This window comes from Bos indicus, chromosome 7 (genome assembly GCF_029378745.1).
Source record: "Bos indicus isolate NIAB-ARS_2022 breed Sahiwal x Tharparkar chromosome 7, NIAB-ARS_B.indTharparkar_mat_pri_1.0, whole genome shotgun sequence".
Lineage (NCBI taxonomy): Eukaryota > Metazoa > Chordata > Mammalia > Artiodactyla > Bovidae > Bos > Bos indicus.
The window spans coordinates 107,835,653-107,857,150 of record NC_091766.1 but is presented as its reverse complement, the minus strand read 5'-3'; the positions used below and the strand labels follow the sequence as shown (position 1 = coordinate 107,857,150).

Sequence of the window (21,498 nt, the reverse complement as noted above, 5' to 3'; positions counted from 1 at the left end):
AGACTGCATTCAAGTACTGCATTTTGAACTCTTTTGTTGACTATTAGGGCTACTCCATTTCTTCTAAGGGATTCTTGCCCACAGTAGTAGATATAATGGTCATCTGAGTTAAATTCGCTCATTCCAGTCCATCTTAGTTTGCTGATTCCTAACATGTTGACATACACTCTTGCCATCTCCTGTTTGACCACTTCCACTTTGCCTTGATTCATGGATCTAACATTCCAGGTCATGGTGGAGAGTTCGGACAAAACATGGTCCACTGGAGAAAGGAATGGCAAACCACTTCACCATTTTTGCCTTGAGAACCCCATGAACAGTATGGCAAAAAGACAGGACACTGAAAGATGAACTCCCTAGGCTGGTAGGTGCCCAGTATGCTACTGGAGATCAATGGAGAAATAACTCCAGAAAGAATGAAGAGATGCAGCTAAAGCAAAAACAACACCCAGTTGTGGATGTGACTGGTGAGAGAAGCGAAGTCCAATCCGGTAAAGAGCAATATTGCATAAGAACCTGGAATGTTAGGTCCCTGAATCAAGGCAAATTGGTTTGTGAATGTTAAGGTTTAAGTCAGCTTTTCACTTTTCTCTTTCACCCTCATCAAGAGGCTCTTTAGTTCCTCTTCACTATCTGCCATTAGAATGGTATCAACTACGTATCTGAAGTTGTTGATATTTTCCCAGCAATCTTGATTCCAATTTCTGATTCATCGAGCCTGGCATTTCTCATCATGTGCTCTGCACAGAAGTTAAATAAGCAGGGTGACAATATACAGCCTTGAGGTACTCTGTTCCCAGTGGAATCAGTCTGTTGTTCCATGTTCAGTTCTAATTGTTGCTTCTTGACCTGCAAACAGGTTTCGCAGGAGGCAGGTAACGGGGTCTGGTATTCCCATCTCTTTAAGAATTTTCCACAGTTTGTTGTGATCCACATAGTCAAAGGCTTTCTTGTAGTGAATGAAGCAAAATAGATGTTTTTCTGGAATTCCTTTGTTTTCTATATGATCCAATGAATTTTAGCAATTTGATCTCTGGTTCCTCTGCCTTTTGTAAATGCAGCTTCTACATCTGAAAGTTCTTGGTTCATGCACTAGTGAAGCCTATCTTGAAGGATCTGGTGCATAACCTTAATACAATGTGAAATGAGCACAATTATATGGTAGTCTGAGCATTCTTTGGCATTCCCCTTCTTTGGGATAGGAATGAAAATTGACTGCTTCCAGGGCTGTGGTCATTGCTAAGCTTTCCAAATTTGATAACATATTAGGTGCAGTACTTTAACATCATCATCTTTTAGGATTTTAAGTCACTCAACCTGAATTCCATCACCTCCACTAGCTTTGTTCATACTAGTGCTTCCTAAGGCCACTTGACTTCATACTCCAGGATGTCTGGCTCTAGGTGAGTGACCACACCATCTTGGTTATCTGGGTCATTAAAGACCTTTCTTCGATAGTTCTTCTGTGTATTTTTGCCACATCTTCTTAATCTCTTCTGCTTCTGTTAGATCCTTACCATTTTTGTTCTTTATCATGTCCATCCTTGCATGAAATGTTCCCTTGATATCTCCAATTTTCTTGAAGAGATGTCCAATCTTTTCCATTCTGTTGTTCTCCTTTACTTCTTTACACTGTTCATTTAAAAGGTCTTCTTATTTTTCCTTGCTATCTCTGGAACTCTGCATTCAAATGGGTATATCTTTCCCTTTCTCCCTTGCCTTTCGCTTCTCTTCTCTTCTCAGCTATTTGTAAGGCCTGCTCAGACAACCACTTTGCCCTCTTGCATTTCTTTTTTCTTGGGGATAGTTTTGATCACCGCCTCCTGTACAATGTTATGAACTTCCATTCATAGTTCTTCAGGCACTCTGTCAATCAGATCTAACCCCTTGAATCTATTTGTCACTTCCACTGTATAACCATAAGGGATTAGATTTAGTAATACCTGAATGGCCTATGGTTTCCATACTTTCTTCAATTTAAGTCTGATTGTACAATAAAGAGATCATGATCACAGCCACACTCAGCTCCAGATCTTGTTTTTCCTGCTGTATGGAGCTTCTCCATCTTCGACTGCAAAGAATATAATCATCCTGATTTCCGTATTGACCATCTGGTGATGTCCACGTGTAGAGTTGTCTCTAGTGTTTTTGGAGGAGGGTCTTTGCTATGACCAGTGTGTTCTCCTGGCAAAACTCTGTTAACTTTTGCCCTGCTTAATTTTGTTATCCAAGGCCAAACTTGCCTGTTACTCCAGGTGTCTCTTGACGTCCTACTTTTGCATTCCAGTCCCCTATGATGAAAAGGACATCTATTTTTTTTGGCTAGTTCTAGAAGGTCTGTAGGTCTTCTAGGAACCGGTCAACTTCAGCCTCTTCAGCATCAGTGGTCGGGGCCTATGACTACTGTGATGTTGGATGGTTTGCCTTGGAAGCGAACTGAGATCATTCTGTGGTTTCTGAGCCTGCACCTAGACACTGCATGTTGGCCTCCCATTTACTGTGAAGGCTACTCCATTTCTTCTAAGGAACTGTTGCCCACAGTGGCCATCTGAATTAAATTGGCTCATTCCCATCCATTTTAGTTCACTGATTCCTAAGACATCAATGTTCAGTAAAGATGTGACACTAGAAGATGAGCCCCAAGTCGGAAGGTGTCCAATATGCTGCGGAAGAGCAGAGGGCAATGACTAATAGCTCCAGAAAGAACCAAGTGACTGGGCCAGAGCAGAAACGACGCTCAGTTGTGGACATATCTGGTGGTGAAAGTAAAGTCCAGTGCGGTAAAGAACAATATTTCACAGAAACCTAGAATGTTAGGTCCATGAATCAAGGTGAACTAGATGTAGTCAAACAGGAGAGTGTTTAATAAAATGTAATAATGAGATGAAGCTGACAGAGAAAATGAAATTTCAAATTAGCCACTAGTGTCCTAAGATCTTGTATAAATTTCTAATGTATCTCTTCTAACTAGAGAAATTGTGAATAAAATAATGGGAATTTTCAGTTTCCAATTCTAACGAACATATCTAGTTTTTAATCTGAAGGTGGCTTTCTGCCACTGACACAGCAATCATGATGGAGTAATACAGAGAGTAACACAAACAGCGGTACCCCCTTCATGGGCTGAAAGGAGAAACTGACTTCTGGCAATTACTTGTTTAAAGCAATCCTTCTGACATCAGGGACATCCTGAGTCCTAACACAGTGCAAAACCCATCAACTCCCTTTCTTAAAGATGAAGATAAAGAATCTAAAAATAATGCCAAGGCCGGTTGCTCATAAAGTTCATCTAAACAACTACGGTGAAGAACAGCACATTCACAGAACCCTCATGTGCTGTCAGTGGGACTGTAAATTGGTGCAGTCACTACAGAAAACAGTATAACACTTCCTCAAAAGACTGAAACTCGAACTGCAATATGTGTGTGCTCAGGAATGTCTGACTTTGTGCAACCCCATGGACTGCAGCCCGCCAGGCTCCTCTGTCTATGAGATTCTCCAGGCAAGAATACTGGAGTGGGTTGCCATGCCCTCCTCCAGGGGATCTTCCCGACCCAGGGATCAAACCCTTGTCTGTCTCCTGCATTGGTAGGCGCGTTCCTTACCACTAGTGCCACCTAGGAAGAAGTATAATATGATCCAGCAATTCCTCAATGTGGTATTTTTCCAAAGAAAATAAAAACTACTTAGAAAAGATATATGCATCCCTATGTTTATTACAGCATCATTTACAATAGCCAAGATATCAAATCAACCTAATTATCCATCAATAGATGAATGGAAAGGAAATAAGATATACACACACACACACACATTGGAACATTAATTGGACATAAAGAAGAATGAAACCTTACCATCTGTGACAACATGGATGGACCTAGAAGATTCCATGCTAAGTGAAATAAGTCAGAGAAAGACAAATATTACGTATGGAATCTAAAAAACAAAACTAACAAAATAGAAGCAGACTCATAGATACAGAGCACAAAGTGGTCTTTGCTAGAGGGGAAGAGGGTAGAGGGATGAAAGAAACAGGTAGGGGAGATTAAGAGGTACAAACTTCTAGCTATACAACACAGAAGTCATGGGACATACTGCATAGCACAGGGAACACAGTCAACAGAGGGTAATGACGCTATAGTGACAGATCATCACTAGACTATCACAGTGATCATTGTGCACTGCGTAAAAATATCAAATCACTATGATGTACACCTGAAACAAACGCAACATTGGAAGACGATTTATACTTCTATTTAAAAAAACTAAAAAGTACATTCAAAAAACGTTGAAGACTTGTTTCTTGATACACTCAAAATTCCAAATATTACATTTGACCTTGTACAAATCTGTGCAAATGTATTATAATTCAGCTAAGAGGTTGGGTTCACATATAGATAGGCTCTTTTAAAGTTTCTCTACTTTAATAATAATGTGACTATTAATGTGGCTTTAATGATAATGTGACTGAGAGAATTCATATTCATTTTAAATAAGAGATTTCTTTTTGGAGCTACTAATGATTTCTATGTGAATTTCAAAAGAAGCAATAAAAACAGTAGTAGACAATAAATTTCCACAAATTCTGACAAAATTGTGTTGACTGTCATTTGTATTACATTTTTAAAAATCAAGTAACATATTAAAAAATAAGTATAAATAAAAATATGCTAGGGCTCAATTTTATAAAATAAGAATTACATAGATACATACTATTAGATATTTTTTAAATCTCAAAGAATATTCCCTGAGTCTATAAGGGGGTGTTACTGTGAAGCACACATTCTGTGATACATATTTCTGAATTTTCACTAAGAGTATGCATTACTTTTGTTTTTAAAACATTCACAATATCCAGAATTCATTCCTGATTTATCACTGTGCAACTTAAGAATCAATCATGCATACTGATGAAAAACACATAAAAAGCAGAATCAGATTTTGTTGCTACACATATTTCCAGAAGACTATTATTATGCAAGAAAGTCAGACAGAACAGCATAAGCACATAAAAATGAGAAGGGGATTCAATGAATGTTAATTTGAAATATTATGCCTGAGGAGATCTGAAAAAAAAAGAAATTGAGGATAAGCATGCTTCAGAAAAAAATAAAAAGGAAAAAAGGAAAATCATTTCTGAAAGAGGCCAAGATGAATAAGCTGAATAAAAGCAAAATGCTAAAACACTCCTTTCTGGGGTAATACCCAAATCTAAAAATGTAAAACATAAATTTTAGCTTTCTCAAATAAAAACAGCACATTGACTAGTTGTAACATATTACCAGTTAAACCAGTAAACAGAAAAGGTTGTTGGGGAACCTGAGGAATAATATTAAAATGATCCTGGCATGGCATCTCCTAGTTAACTTTTATTCATTCCTCAGATGTTGTCTCAAACATTAACTTCCTTAAGTTTTCCAGTTAAAAGCTTTCAGAGCACTGTGTATCTTTATAGCATTTACTATGGTTTATAAATTCATATATTGTATGCGATTTATAAATGACCACGAATTCTCCCCACCATGTAAGCTCCATCGTGATATGTCTGGGCCTCAAAAGCACTCACTCAATTAGTATTTCCTGGAAATTAATTAATCAGGGTTTGGAATGGATTTGTTTTATTGTTAAGAAGGAAGTCTCCTAAGTCCCTGTTTATGTGCCTGGGGCACAGAAAATGATATCTCATGATGGTTTCATTTTGACTTCAAGGTATATATACTGCCTTCTCTTGAATCCTTGAATGGCTGGGTAGTGAAACAGTTAAAAGAATCTTTAGCATACAAGGACAAGGCTACAAACTTGGAATTGACTGTCATACAAACAAACTGTGGATCTGTATATACTTTCACTCAGTCTGTCTGAAGACCCATAGTATGGATTTAAAAGGTAGTTCAAAGAGCCTAGAGACTGTGGCAACAAAACAAAGCAAACCTGTCTGGTACATTCAGAGATTAATCCATCAGCTCAAAGCGGAACTTAGCACATGACAGACATCCAGTAAGTACCTGCTGAATGAACTGATGATACAACATGCTGAGATACCTAATTTCACATACTACTCATGGCCTCCACTTTTGTGTTATTTTTGATTGGCCCACATCCCAGGGTCCTACAGAATACTTGCTCAACTAGTACTTCTTAATTGAAATGAATGAAGAAATAAAAAATGATGATATGCAATTATACAGAGGACTTTCCCCCAAGTTTTATTTTAAAATATTTACTATGTTGCTATTTTTCAATTCATTATCAGATGTTAATTCAAATGTTTGGTTCAGTCATCTCTAATTCTGCATCTTTAATGTTTCTCTGTTCATAAATTCTACTAATGTCTCACCTACCAGGTATTAAGCTCACCAAGCAGTAGGCCATGCATTTTTAATTTCACCTTCCTACCTTGCCAACATGGATACTTCCTACCCTCCCAACATGAATAAAATGATACTTTACCAAAATGTGTTTTTAGCAAATGTGTCAGATAAATAAATCAGAGAAATATGAATTGGTACTTTCCTATTAATAACAGCATAAAAGTTTCCTCTGAAATACTTTATCACATATTTTTGTTTATCTTATACAAAAGCAAGGATTTGATTATACATTAACATATGAAATCTAACGATGCTATTTGAATCTATGAAAATCTACCAATATTTATGACACAAGATAAATAGTTTTAGGTACAAACTCTAACTGTGACTTTACAATATGCACCATAAACAGGTTAATAACTATGGAATAGTCAGTAACACTAGAATTACACTGAGATTCAGATACTTAGATATGCTTAATACATTAACATCCAATAAAAAGTACAGTTGTCCCTGCTTGAACTAGCTAAAACAACAGACATTCTCTGCTAGCATAGTAAGAAAGGTGAAAACTGAAAGTATCTGCATCCATGCAGGTCAGCCATAATGTTCACAGCACGTGGCCTCATACCATGTTGTAAAATAACTGATAGGCACACAAAAATAAAGCTTCAAACTAGCTGCCAAACTAGACTCTAGCTGGCAGAGACAACGTTACTAAAAACAACATTATTTGTGATCAATGAATGCCTCAAACTTAAATACATGATTTTCAAAATAACATTTCTACCATTATTTAAATTTCACAAATAAATCTCAACAGGAACCAGAAAGAATTTTTAAATTCTCCAATTACATTGATATTCCATACAAAGTACATTTGTATGTTTTCTCAAATAAAGTGTTCAAACAATGGTAAAAATGCCTAATGATCTGCACAGCACTTAATAAGAATATATTCACTCTCCGACTCTCACAAGCACTGTATTGGCTATTACCCCCATTACATCCCAAACCACAGAGCTTATCAAGTACATATCTGAGCTTGAAACCCAAGTTTCCATTGGTCTACTACTTGACATTTTTTCCATTTTCTAAAATCCTATATGTCTTTATATCTTCCTCTCTGAGGACACCCGTCCCCTCACTTATGTACAGCTTTTATAATCTAGTAATGGATTAAAAAGTCATTGATTGGAATAAAATTTCAATAGGCAATATAATAAATATCTGGTAATGACTTCCCCATTTATAAAACCCTTCCAGACAACAGGTATATGACGAAGGAAATGGAATAATTTTAGACCAAGTAAGAATCACCTACATAAAAAGAAAAAGAATTAAAATTTTTCCCAGTAGTCTATTTCACCTCAAAACTCTTATGATTGAAGAACTCAACATTATATAAGGAGGGCAAATTAAATAAAATTAGGCAGTGGAAAACTGGAGGCATTTACAGAAACATAGGCACTCTCAAAGATCTCTGCAAAGTTTCAATGTCAGAGGAAGCCAAATAAAATCTTTAAATGTGAACTTGTAACAATGTCTCATTTTTTGAATATATAATGCTGTTCACTTTAGTTACTTAAAACAAAATGGAAATATAAAGACAGGTGATAATTTCCAAGTGGACCCTTTCCATTTTGTTTCTAAAAAAACTAATTTAAATTCCTGAGGTTACATTTTAAACTATAATAGGTAATAAAAGAAATATTTCAGTCTTACTGTATGAAACATTTCAAAATAGTAACTTTTAGAGCTTAGAAAATAGAAGGAAACATTCATATAAGTTGTAGTTAGTTCATACTTTACCTACCCTCTTTCCTTCTAAATTCTCACACCATTTTACAAATATTGCCAACATGGTTACAGGTTGTAATAAGGAAGGGTATCTATCAATACACCCATAATTTAAAGATAGATGCAAATTATAAAACAGTTTGCCAAGGAAATAAGGAATGATATACTATTAGAAACAGTAAGTTTGATGTATGAGAGTAAACAATTATAATCATCAAGTTGAGATCTGAATACTATACAAAATTAACATAATATACACTTTAAACGGCTTATCTTAACCCATCTGATCAGCATCTATTTTCCTTTAAATATAATTCTTAGATGTGACTACACTAAATGCCACTTTTAAATGGTTATTTTTATGATATGTGAATTTCAGCTCAGAACTATATCTATGTAACACATAGATAAAATGTAATGTATTATCATTAGATGAATTTATATGTTATATGAACTACGTATGAACTGGAACATATATGTTCCTAAAACCTTCTGAAATTCATCTAATGATAATGGTTCAATCTTCTTGTAAGTACTTAGTGTCGCTATAGTGCCTGGACATTTACTGAAATCCTATAGGCAGCCAGCTTGAAAATGCATGCTGTTTGAAATGATGAGGTTAAAAAATGACAAACAGAAGCATTAATTCCTTCCTATGCCAAAAAGTTTAAAATTTCTCAGTGGATAAAATTAAAGAATTTTGAAACACTCTTCATCTGTTTAGTGGTTAATAAAGAATGCAACACAAAAGGAAACAGCTTACAATACTTAAACTTCAATAAATAAATCAGTATAACAAGCAATGTGACTTGATCACTTTTAAAATTCTTCCTAAATTCCTATTTACTGTTCATTAACACCAACAAATAAAAGCTTATACTTAAATGGAAAAAAACCCATTAATCCTCAGTGAATCATAAAACCAATTCAACTATCACCATCTCATTCATTAAGGTACTTCATTATTATTATTTAATAAAATACTTCTTAAAAATCTTGTGGCAACATTTTTGTGCAATTTCAAGGTCCAATTTTAAGAGCATAAAAATCATAGTTAAGTTTCTCTAGAAAAAAATTGTAATAATCACATATTTCATTTTTAGTTTAAAGGATCATAAACAAAGTTAACTTAAAATATTAAATATTAATGCATTTAAATTTAATGCAAATTGTAACTATTTTTAACTTAATATTTTAAAATGCATATTTCCTTTAAAAGATGAAAATTTCAGTGCATTTTGGAGCACTAAAGTTAAGGAATTTAAAAAAACATTAAGTGCTAAAGTTACTGTTATAGGCATTTACCACAAATCATTCATCATTTTATTACAAGTATACCTCAAATAACTACATCAAAATATACATATAAACTAAAGTGGAAACGTACATCAACATATTGTATGATAAAGTGTCTCCTTTGTCCATCAGAAAATACAGAAAGGACATATTCACCAGGTTTCCCATGACTCTCTCGCACCAAGAAGTCTCCTTGTTGTTTTAACAGGTCTTGCGCTTCTATTCTGGGAATTGCACCATGGTACCAGTCCTGTTCTGCCAGAGGTTTCTCAAGTACAGGGATCGTATCACAGAACTTAAGCAAATATTGAAAAAAAACACATTAAGTTAGAGAAGATAGCAATTTTTTTCTGGTAGGACTAATAGCAATTATAAATACTTCTTACCTATGTTCCTCCCTTTAATTGACCAATTAAACGTTATCTGAAAAATCTGAAATGTTCATAATCTTTTAATACCTCCTGGAGCACTGATGCTGAAGTGTAATACATACCCTTAAATACTGCAAGATTATTTGTTTTTTCTATCAGACATAGGTACACACAATATTAGCATTTAGAGTTAGCACTGTAGTCTGAGTCACCATATTATAAAATACATATATTTAAAAATCTTCAATCAGAGGATTATGATGAAATGAGAGTATTATCAGGGACACTTTTCATAAACAACTTCATTTTCAAAGAAGTAAAAGTTGAATTATATGTTTTTTTGGCATTAACTCTTGATCACATGGCTGCCCCCGTCATGGGTTCCAGAAGCACTATGGCTTCCTCTTGCTGCGCCTGCTCATCCTTGCTCCTCCGACTTCCTTAACCATTACCTCTGCCACAGGGCTGGTCCTGATCCTACACAGCAACAACAGACAAAGGCTCAGCTGAAACAGCATCCCTGAAACCACCAAGGTGCAATGGCAAACATGCGACAAAAACAAGGCGGGGGGGATACAAGCCATGAGCGCAGCAGGAAGCAAGTCATCCGTTATTTTAGGAGGCCAAATGCTAACAACAAATAGAGGTAACTCAGAGCTGGTTATGTTTCTTTGAAATGTTTCTAATTAATATGTTGATGTATGGCAAAACCAATATAATATTATAAAGTAATTAGCCTCCAATTAAAATAAATAAATTTATATTAAAAAAATAATAGATGAAAGCATACATCTTATGGTTACAAGTAAAAAGTTGTTTGTTTGTTTCTGTTTATCACCCACAGAAACTGAACTGCCCCAGGTCATAGGAACTCTTCATAGGTAAGGCACAGGCACCTTTCTGGTAAATGAGAACTAGCTTGAAGAGAGCCTGCACTGTTTCTGTCACTTAGTGGTTTACTCGCCAAGTCGTGTCTGACTCTTGCAACCCCACGGACTGTAGCCCACCAGGCTCCTTTGTCCATGGGATTTTCCAGGCAAGAATCAGTTCAGTTAAGTTCAGTCGCTCAGTCGTATCCAACTCTTTGCAACCCCATGAATCGCAGCACGCCAGGCCTCCCTGTCCATCACCAACTCCCGGAGTTCACTCAGACTCATGTCCATTGAGTCGGTGATGCCATCCAGCCATCTCATCCTCTGTCATCCCCTTCTCCTCCCACCTTCAATCTTTCCCAGCATCAGGGTCTTTTCAAATGAGCCAGCTCTTCACATCAGGTGGCCGAAGTACTGGAGTGGACTGCCATTTCCTTCTCCAGGGGATCTTCCCAATCCAGGAATCGAACTCAGGTCTCCTGCATTGCACGCAGATTCCTTACTGACTGAGCTATGAGGGAAGCCCTCAAGTTTTATCACTTGAAGAGGCCTAAAATTTACTGGTCAAAGTTCCATTTTATATTAGCCAAAGCCCATCCTACTGACTTAAAAAACTGAGAAATCCCAAACAGAATTCAAAGAAGAGTACACAGTTTGGTTTCTACTTCTACCACCATGTGAGTGCGAATGCTAGTCACTCAGTCGTGTCCAACTCTTTGTGACCTCATGGACAGCAGCCCACTAGGCTCCTCTGTCCATGGGGTTCTCCAGGCAAGAATACTGGAGTGGGTTGCTATTTCCTTTTCCAGGGGATCTTCCCAACCCAGGGAATGAACCCAGGTCTTCCGCATCGCGGGCAGAGTCTTTACCATCCAAGCCACCAAGGAAGCCCTGCCACTGTGAGATTAATTCTTTAAATACATATATGATGCATCTGTACATGGAAATTGTTTATAAGCTGAATAAGCCTTTTCTTTTGTTAGAATTATGACAAATACTTTACTTTCAAAACAATTTAAATTGTATTCCCAAAATGGGTTTACAATTGAATTATATAAAGAACTAGCCACAACTATGAGAAAAAAAAAATAATTATTTTTTTAAAACAAATGCATAATCCATATGAAATTAATTTTTGTGTATACTGATACTAACAGTTTATAAAGTAGGTGGTCAGAATGATTAAATATTTCTTCTTTAAAATTTTGTCACAATGGATTTCAATATAGAAAACACTAAAACTTTTACTGTTATAGAAATATTTTCAAGTCTCGCCAATGGCGAGTGTTTTATTGATTTTTTTCCTCTGAGAAGAATCAATATAGAAAGAAATTCAGTGTCACTTTTAGGCAAAAAAAACTTTTTATTATTATCTCTTTTTTAAAAGGTCTACATAATAGAAAAGCATCACAAACAAGGATATCATGTGCTTGATTTCCTCTCCTATCAGCCTATCCTCCAAAAGGTTGATTTATTTAGAAGTGGGACAACAAGGACCCTGGGGAATTCATTAAGTCAGAAGGGCATTGGAAATACAAAAGCTCAGCTAACACAGAAATTCATTTAAGCATCTGAAGGTGAGGAATACATTTTGGGGGAAAAAAATCATTCTGAAACATCTAAGTTTGTTTGTTTGTTTTATTTTATTTTTTTTTATTGCTATAAATATTTTACATTTATTTAAAAATATATCAGGTATTAAAATTTCTACTGAAAAGGTTTATAACTTGCAAAGTTTGATACATGTCTGTTCATATTTTACAACAGCATCCCGATATTTTCAGATTGCTTGAAATTTTTTTTAATTTTTTGTTTGTTTTAAAAAGAGAAATAAACGGGAAGGAACTTACAATGGTATTTCATAGGGATTATACTTCTGTTTTTTTGTTTCATAAGGTCTTTTGGGTAGGAAGGAAAACTTCGCCATCTGCCGTTCCTGGCCCTAGACAAATACCGTCATGGAACGCAGGCTGAAGTCACTATGGGTATACGTGTGTGTACATGTGAGACATGCATACACAGGAAAAGGCTGTACAGAGCCCCTGACTGCATCTACCAAGGTCTTTCAGGAATTTCCCTGGAAACACTGGAAAAAAACATTTTATTAATGTGCTTTCAACTAAATTCTAATACAGCTTTGCAAGCCTGACAGTAACAGAATGAAGGTCGTGCCAGCAATGGAATCCAGCATTCCAAAGGCTTTCATAATGACATCAAAAATGAAAGGAAGCTTTTTACTTCAAACATCACAACTTTCTCAGCCTAAGTGGGGAAAGATTTTTCCTTGTTATCTAAAATTTTTGTCAAAGACACGGGGAAGATGAAGTTTCCATTTTCATATGTGCAGTAACATAACATAATTAACAAGTTACACAATAATAAGACAAGCTTTCCTGATTGACTAGACTAGCTATCTACCTTTTTCCCCAGACCTTATTCTTAAAGAATATTTCAGAAAAAACATACTGAACTTAGTTTGATAAAAAGATGGTTTAAATGAAGAGGCAATGAGGAATCAGCCCAAGAAAATGAAAATTTTTTTCCAGACTTAAGAATGAGGTTATTTTTTTGTCTTAGTCTAATTAAGACTAATTACCAAGAATTTAATGAATATTTGTATGCTTTTATCTCAAACATTTGAGCACAAGATTAGCTCCTTATGAGAAGCAAAGATAACAATGTTTTTTAAAAAAATCAATGTCTGGATTTTACTCAAATTAAGCACCCAAATAAGGAACCATTAAAAAAAAAAAAACTAAAATATAACAGCATCGAAAATATGCAAGTAAACCTCTCAGTGAGTTTGAAACAAGCTAAATAAAATTTCAACACTAACATATGAGTTTTTATGAATTTTTAATAAACATAAAAGTGAACATAATTCTCTTCTAAATCCTTATATAAATTTAGTTATTAGTTTAACAATTGAAGTAAAGAATTATTTCAAACCGAGTGTAATAATATACTATGGTGTCTACAAGTAACTCATAGGATTTTAAACATTTCTAAAAAATTCCATAATGACCCCTTTAATTTTAAAGCTATATATCACTGAGAGATTTTAGGGGCGATTAAGAATCAAATGTCATACAAACAGAAGAAAATCACCAAACACTTGCAAAAGGTGGGAAATACTGGCCTACTGAGTAGGAATCTGAGTTACGCAGTAAAGGCGACTTTCTATGAAAGGGCCATGTAAACACTCTGGATATTTCACCTTCATGACTGTTTGCATTCCTGCTGGACAAACAGGATGTAAAGCAGTGCTTCCATCTTCAACAGGCACAAAGGCCTATCTGTAAATTGACAAATCCTATTTTTTTAGCAATAAAGTAGAATTGATCTTTTTTTCATGCATTGATATCTTATTTTTATCAAAAGCATACTTTACCTAATGTTCACTTTATACTATGAAACTAGAAGCAAAACTCTTATTAACAAATTCCTTAATTAACAATTTTTGTACTTTTTGAGACTTTGAGTTTGTTCAGTCGTTAGGTAATAATACAACTATGATTACCATAATGATTAGGCAGAATTACATGCTGATCAGATTCACATTCTTATACAATTCTTCCCCAAACAATATTAATGTCACTCTTCCCCAAAGATATACAACTTAATCAAACTTGAACATCACCTTACTTCTATGACTTTCCACTTCCTTGACTGCCTGTTTGTGTACCTTCCAGGATGTCTAATAAGAGACCCTATCTCTAGCAAAATATATTTTTTAAAGGTCATTCATTTTTGGTCTCATACTTCTCCAATACCTTCTGATTTCTCCTGACTTTGCTTTCTTCCCTGCTTCTTTAGTTCCTTTACTCAACTTCTTTTTATGAGTAATCGTTCTTTTTTCTCATTATTTTTATCCATTTACTTTTTCCAGTTGTGCCTGTGACTCTCATTCATTCTCTTTCATCTCATCACATTGCTGCCATTTTTTCTACAGCTTTATTTTTTCCAAATCAAACATCCTGACCTGAAGCTCATACAATGTTGCAGAGAAAATGTACCACTGCATCAATAATAACATTTTAGTCCATTAACTGTCTTCAGTGCAAGTGCTATACTACACATCTCAACTAAAACTATTACCAGATCATTCTGATGAATCAGTATGAAATCACAGCTCGGTAAATTTGAAAATTTATCATCAAGTTGGGATTGCCTGTACAGAACACAGTGTCATTCTGACATGATCTGGGTCAAATGCTGTAAGCATCTGAGCAAACACATAAAAGAAGAGGCTTACTCTCTGTGTGGCTTCCTAAGTGGCACTAGCGGTGAAGAATCCACCTGCCGGTACAAGCAACAGAAGAGACTTGGGTTCCATCCCTAGTTCAGGAAGCTCCCCTGCAGGAGGGTATGGCAACCCACTCCAGTGTTCTGGCCTGGAGAATCCCATGGACAGAGGAGCCTCGTGGGCTACAGTCCATAGGATCGCAAAGAGTGGGACATGACTGAAGTGACTTAGCACACACACTCTATGTACTGAAATAATAGAAAATAAAGCTTGATAAGAGAGTGAAAAAGTTGGCTTAAAGCTCAACATTCAGAAAACTAAGATCATGATATCTGTTCCCATCACTTCATGGGAAATAGATGGGGAAACAGTGTCAGACTTTATTTTTTGGGGCTCCAATATCACTGCAGATGGTGACTGCAGCCATGAAATTAAAAGATGCTTACTCCTTCGAAGGAAAGTTATGACCAACCTAGATAGCATATTCAAAAGCAGACATTACTTTGCCAACAAAGGTTCGTCTAGTCAAGGCTATGGTTTTTCCAGCGGTCGTGTATGGATGTGAGAGTTGGACTGTGAAGAAAGCTGAGCGCCGAAGAATTGATGCTTTTGAACTGTGGTGTTGGAGAAGAGTCTTGAGAGTCCCTTGGACTGCAAGGAGATCCAACCAGTCCATTTTGAAGGAGATCAGCCCTGGGATTTCTTTGGAAGGAATGATGCTAAAGCTGAAACTCCAGTACTTTGGCCACCTCAAGTTAAGAGTTGACTCACTGGAAAAGACCCTGATGCTGGGAGGGATGGGAGGCAGGAGGAGAAGGGGACGACAGAGGATGAGATGGCTGGATGGCATCACTGACTCGGTGGATGTGAGTCTGAGTGAACTCCAGGAGTTGGTGATGGACAGGGAGGCCTGGCGTGCTGCGATTCATGGGGTCGCAAAGAGTCGGACACGACTGAGTGACTGAACTGACTGAACTGAAAGCTTGATAAGCTCTTCTTAAAAATTATGTATAATACTAGGGATTCAAAACATGTAATTCTGAGAATATTATTTAGTTTTCTTAGACATGACTAGCTACATGGAGAATTCAATCTATTTATGGCAGTGATATGATGTAAGAAGTTTAATTTTTATCTTTCCTATTTCTCATTTTTCTACATGTTACTGTCTGGGATAAATAAATAAATATTAAGTCCTTAAGGATAAAGGAAGACAACCAAGTTTTAAAATACATAATATCTAAGTGGAACTTAACAACATCCCTTGTCAGAGGAAGTACAAGGTTGTTCTGTTGGACTTAAAGAAAGACACTAAAAAACATGAGCAGTTTTTTATGTTATGAATGAAAATAACTATATTCCCTTATGCCAAAGGTGAAAGCCCAGCATTATAATACCAACATGATAACCAATGTACAACAAACACAACTGAACCATAATTTGCTTATTTTCTAAACAGAAGCAAACAAGCAAATCTTACTTAGTATATAATTATTTATTATGGATGCACATCATTATTTTTGAATATTTTTATTTTCAATCAAGTTCAAAGTAATTCAAAAATTTTTAAAAACCTAGATCCAGAAAAATGTTAATTTTAAGGCAACAGAAGAATAATTTAATAATTCTTCTGACATCTAAAGAACAGTTATCTGGACCAAAGTGTGCTTTATTTTTATTTTAAATAACGTTTTTCAAAGAGTGCTACTATTATAAATGTGTTCTGTACTCCACTCATCAGTGAACAACTAGTACTCAGAAGGGGCTGTAAGACAGAAGAGATTGTTCAGCCACTTATAACAAAAATTCTGCAGTAAAAAAATGGCTCTGGAGAAAGGGCAGTATTCTTGATATGACTAGAACAGATCTCATCGAATATAATGTGGTTTGAAAGACTTTCAATGGAAATGGACCCTCATGATCGCCTGTAGGCTTTCAGATTATACAACGAACCCTGTCTAACACCCCTGGCCTTGATTTCAGAAGCAGTCTATGAGAAATAGTCCTCAATGCAAATTCATAACCGCCTGAAGCACGAAAGATGCAGGATATGAAGCAGACCTCAGCGCCTGGAGGGACTCAGAATAGGCTATTTAACTCCTTTAGTGCAGTAGAAAAAAAGAAACACCTGCTTGGAGCTGATACAGCGTATTAAAATACTAATCTCACCATAACAGTAAATATTAAACATCTATCATCAGATATTATAGTCTGTTAAAGTCAAATTCACCTATGAGCTAATTATCTGACATTCTTCCTTCCAGCAACATTTCTGATTAAAGTGCTCCATCAGACTGTCTTTACAGAGAGATCTACATTTTAGCCACAGTGTAAAAAATGGCAAAATAAGTAGCTATGAGAAGTTCAATGGGAATACTATCATGATTAATCCATTTCCTTTTGTATAATGCAATTAACAGTTTTATCTAAAATTATGCTCTAAGCTCCCAATTTTATATGTTTGAGTAAAAAACCAGCGATTTCATAGTTGTTGCTTTTAGATTTTAAATATGCTTCCACACTTTAAAAAATAATTTGAATATATACCTCATACCATATGCAAATATTAACTTGCAGTGGATCAAAGACCTATATGTAAAACTACAGAACTCTAGAAGGAAACACAGGTGAGGGTTTGCATGACTTTGCACTAGACAATTTTTTTAGATACAGCACCAAAAGTATGTGCAATGAAAGAAAATTAGATAAATGGACTTTCTCAAAATTAAAAACTTTTGTGTGTCAAGACAATTCCAAGAATGACGGAAAAAAATTTTTTAATTATGTATCTGATAAGGGGCTTGTATTCAGAATATATAAAGAACTCATAACTCAACAATGAAGGAAAATCACCAATTAAAACATATACAGTGGATGTGAATAGTCATATCTCCAAAGAATACATACAAGTGACAACAAATCACATTAAAAGATACTTAACATCATCAATTGTCAGGAAAATGCAAATAAAACTACAATAAGATATCATTTCATACCCACTGGGATGCCCATAATTTTAAAAAAATGGAAAAATAAAAAGTGTTGAGATTGTAGAGAACTGGAACACTCAAATAATATGCTTTGCTGGTGCAAATGCAAAATGCTGCAAACACTGTGGAAAACAGTTTGGTAGTTCCTCAGAAATTAAACACAGAATTACCACATGACCCAGCAATTCCCTGGTATATAACTGAAAGAACTGAAAACATACATTCACATAAAAACTTGTATTTGAATGTTCCCTGCAGCTTTATTCATAATAGCCCAAAAGTAGAACCTAAATGTCAGCTGATGGATAGGTAAACAATGTCAGATAAACCCACACAAGGAAACACTATTCTCTCATAGAGAGCAATGAAGTTCCAATAAATGCTACACCATGGATGAATCAAGAAGACATTACACGAAGTGAAAGAAACCAGGCAGGAGAAGGCCACATAGCCTGTGACTCCATTTATGGGAAATGTCCAGAAAAGGCAAATCCATAGGATCAGGAATAGATGAGTGATTACCAGAAAATTGAAAAGGGGGGAAATTAAGACCAATTGCTAACAGGAGTTTCTAATTAGGGAGACTGAAAGGCTCTGTATGTATATGATGGTGATGGTTCCACAACAATGAATATGCTAAAACCACTGCGTGTATATGCTGAAATGGTGCGTTTCGCATTGTGTGACGTATATCACAAAAAAATAAATTAATTGGCTTAAGTTTGCCATTTTGGCAGGGTTCTTAAAAAGTTTTAAAGAAAAACTCGTTTAGAGTAATTAAAAATTTTCCTTCTTTTACACTACCTTTACCAGACTAGAATACTCAAAAATACTAAACTATGTCAGAAAAAAAATTGTAATTATAATTAAATAGCCTCTAAAGTTTATCTTAGACTATCATACTACCTGAAACCTTCACATTCACAGTAAGACAGTAAGACTCAAGACCTCAGTTACCTGTGTAGTTGAGGGGAAAATCTTCTTCAAGTAAACAGGATATTTAACACCTTACAGAAGTAGTTCTGGACCTTTACTCACAGTGTACCAGTGTCATAAAGTGCAGACTATCTCAGTCTTCTTAGTTCATAAGATTTCTGAATAAACCAGGGAATGTCAAAGGGCTCTTAAGTGATGGATATAATGACTGCCTTAATCATGAAGATAAAAACGTGATCAAATGCAAGACAACGTACAGATTCACTAGAATTCTTGATTACAAAGGGAAATTTTCTTAAATGAAACGGGCATTTCATAGCTTCAAGGATGTTGATAAGGTTATTTAAATGTATATATGAATGAGGTACATGCTTTGTGGGAAAGGCACTTCATTTCAGATAAAAGCAGTCAGTAAACACCAAATTTAACCTATATCAATCACTGCCAATTTAGTAATTTTACTTAAGAATAAGGTAAATACCACTTTTAAGTGGAGACAAAACATGTAAATATCTTAAGGCATTTAAAAAGCTATGATTTATATCAACTAATTATGAAGATTGTGTACAGTATATCTGACGTACTTTTGGAGTGCTAACCCCATACAACTTCATCTTAATGAACAAACAGGATTTCTCCTTTGTTTCTAGATGTAAATCAATGTGTCTTAAAGGAAAAGAAAAACCTCTTTCATCCTCTGTTTAAAAAATACTTTAAATATTTCCTTGTAAGAACTGTTTCTTTTTCTTCTAATGTGCTGTGCTTAGTCGCTCAGTCATGCCCGACTCTCTGTGACCCCATGGACTGTAGCCCACCAGGCTCCTTTATCCATGGGGTTCTCCAGGCAAGAATCCTGGAGTGGGTTGCCATGCCCTCTTCCAGAGGATCTTCCCAACCCACGGATAGAATCGAGGTCTCCTGCATTACAAGCAGATTCTTTATCATCTGAGCCACCAGGGAAGCCCTTTTCTTCTAATAAAAATTATCAAAAAAACTCTCCTCATAGAGTCTCTGAAACTTCTCATGAATTCTTAATCAAGTCTCCTATGCCTTACTTTGACTGTCAAATCATAATAAACCAAGTCTTATAAACTACTATTTATCTGTAGAGTTGTAAATTTATGAAAATAAGAGCAGGAGATAAGGCCTGAAAGAGAAGTACTCTGTCATGTGGCTCCTGCACACAATTTTAATTTTCATTTGCTACTTAATGCCACATGAGACGGTCTGCATTAGTTTTCTCCTGTGGATACTTCTGAACGCTGCAAGTGACAATGGCAGCATCAAAGGTTAAAAGATAAGTTGAAAATCTTTTATGCAAAATATATTTTTCTTCCTTTTTTTTAATTAAAATACCTGATGCCTTGCCACAGTTGTGTATAAAAGATTGTTGCTTGAGTGGAATAAATATGGGAATATGTCTAACATATTAAAAAGCGTGCATGCTCAATCGTTAGATCATGTCCAACTCTTTGCGGCCCCGTGGAATTCAGCCCACCAGGCTCCTCTGTCCATGGGATTTCCCAGGCAGAAATACTGGAGTGGGTTGTCATTTCCTCCTCCAGGGGATCTTCCCAACCCAGGGATCAAACCTGTGTCTCCTGCTTGGCAGATGGATTCTTCACCACTGAGGCACCAGGAAAGCCACATATTGAAAAGGAACTATAGCAAATATATCCAAAATGAACAGTGAACTAATCTAAGGTTAGGAAGCACTTTTTTTTTAAATATATGAGTAGGTCACATTGTTTTAGCTAAACTTTTAAAGAACAAGAAATAATATTAAGATATTATGTTGTAGAAACTTGGCAAGATGGGGGGGAAAGCATGTAATTAGTTTGTACTGAATATTGTTTCAACCATCATTCAATAAAATACTATAAAGCTCTATACTGAGAGTGAGGCATGGCTAGAATAAAAAGCTTGATGACTTAGTATTATAGGTAATGAAGCAAAAAAATACTTTATACTTTTATATATAAATGGAATATTTTTTTTATCTTGCTTGGCTATAGCTGCTATTACTAGAAGTAGTGAATATTCTATACATTACCATGTGCCACGCACAAATTTCAAATGGACTTTAATTTTCCAATTAAAACATTCTTAAAAATATGAACACATATAAAATGATACATTTTTAAAATACATATATAATAATCCCTATTATAAAAATGTTTCACTGTAAAATAATTATATTTATAGTTTTCCTCAATGTTACAAAGTACATAAAATACTGTAAGTACTTATACGCAGTACAGAAAGTCTACAAATCAAATTTATTTCTTTCTTCCTTATTTCACTGTTACATGGGTCTTACTATACACATATCATTAATATACACACAGATTCACATGCACACATAAAGTTAAATTGTCTACTTACCTTTCCATTGATAAATACAAATTTACATGACATTCACTGATACATCAGAAGAAAGCTAGACAATGACTATTTTCAGTAATGTATAGAGTTCATCGTACTTACTGAAGAGCCCAGTGCAGATTTTGGAGATCTAATGATTCCAGCAATTGAGTGACGAATAGACTCAAATCTGGACAGCCTCTCCTTCCTTTCCTGGAGAGATGCAGAAAGAAGCTGTTAGCAGTAGTAAACTGTCGGGTACATACACAGCTACGCTAGGCAATCAGGCATTTATCCGCAGCTTAAGTCCAT

The 21,498-nt window shown here is 35.4% G+C and overlaps 1 protein-coding gene across 5 annotated transcripts in view; it reads right to left on the bottom strand.

The window, feature by feature from the left end:
- The window catches only part of FER (FER tyrosine kinase), a 456,972-nt gene that overhangs the window by 217,112 nt on the left and 218,362 nt on the right, over nucleotides 1-21,498 (bottom strand). For 4 of the 5 annotated variants that reach the window (XM_070794110.1, XM_070794113.1, XM_070794111.1 and 1 more), the window contains 2 exons: nucleotides 21,310-21,399; nucleotides 9,499-9,702 (listed from right to left, as the gene is read on the bottom strand). In XM_070794110.1, the coding sequence (XP_070650211.1) occupies nucleotides 9,499-9,702; nucleotides 21,310-21,399 (294 nt within the window). The remainder of the gene's footprint in view (nucleotides 1-9,498; nucleotides 9,703-21,309; nucleotides 21,400-21,498) is intronic. The other variant, XM_070794112.1, reaches the window with a different exon arrangement.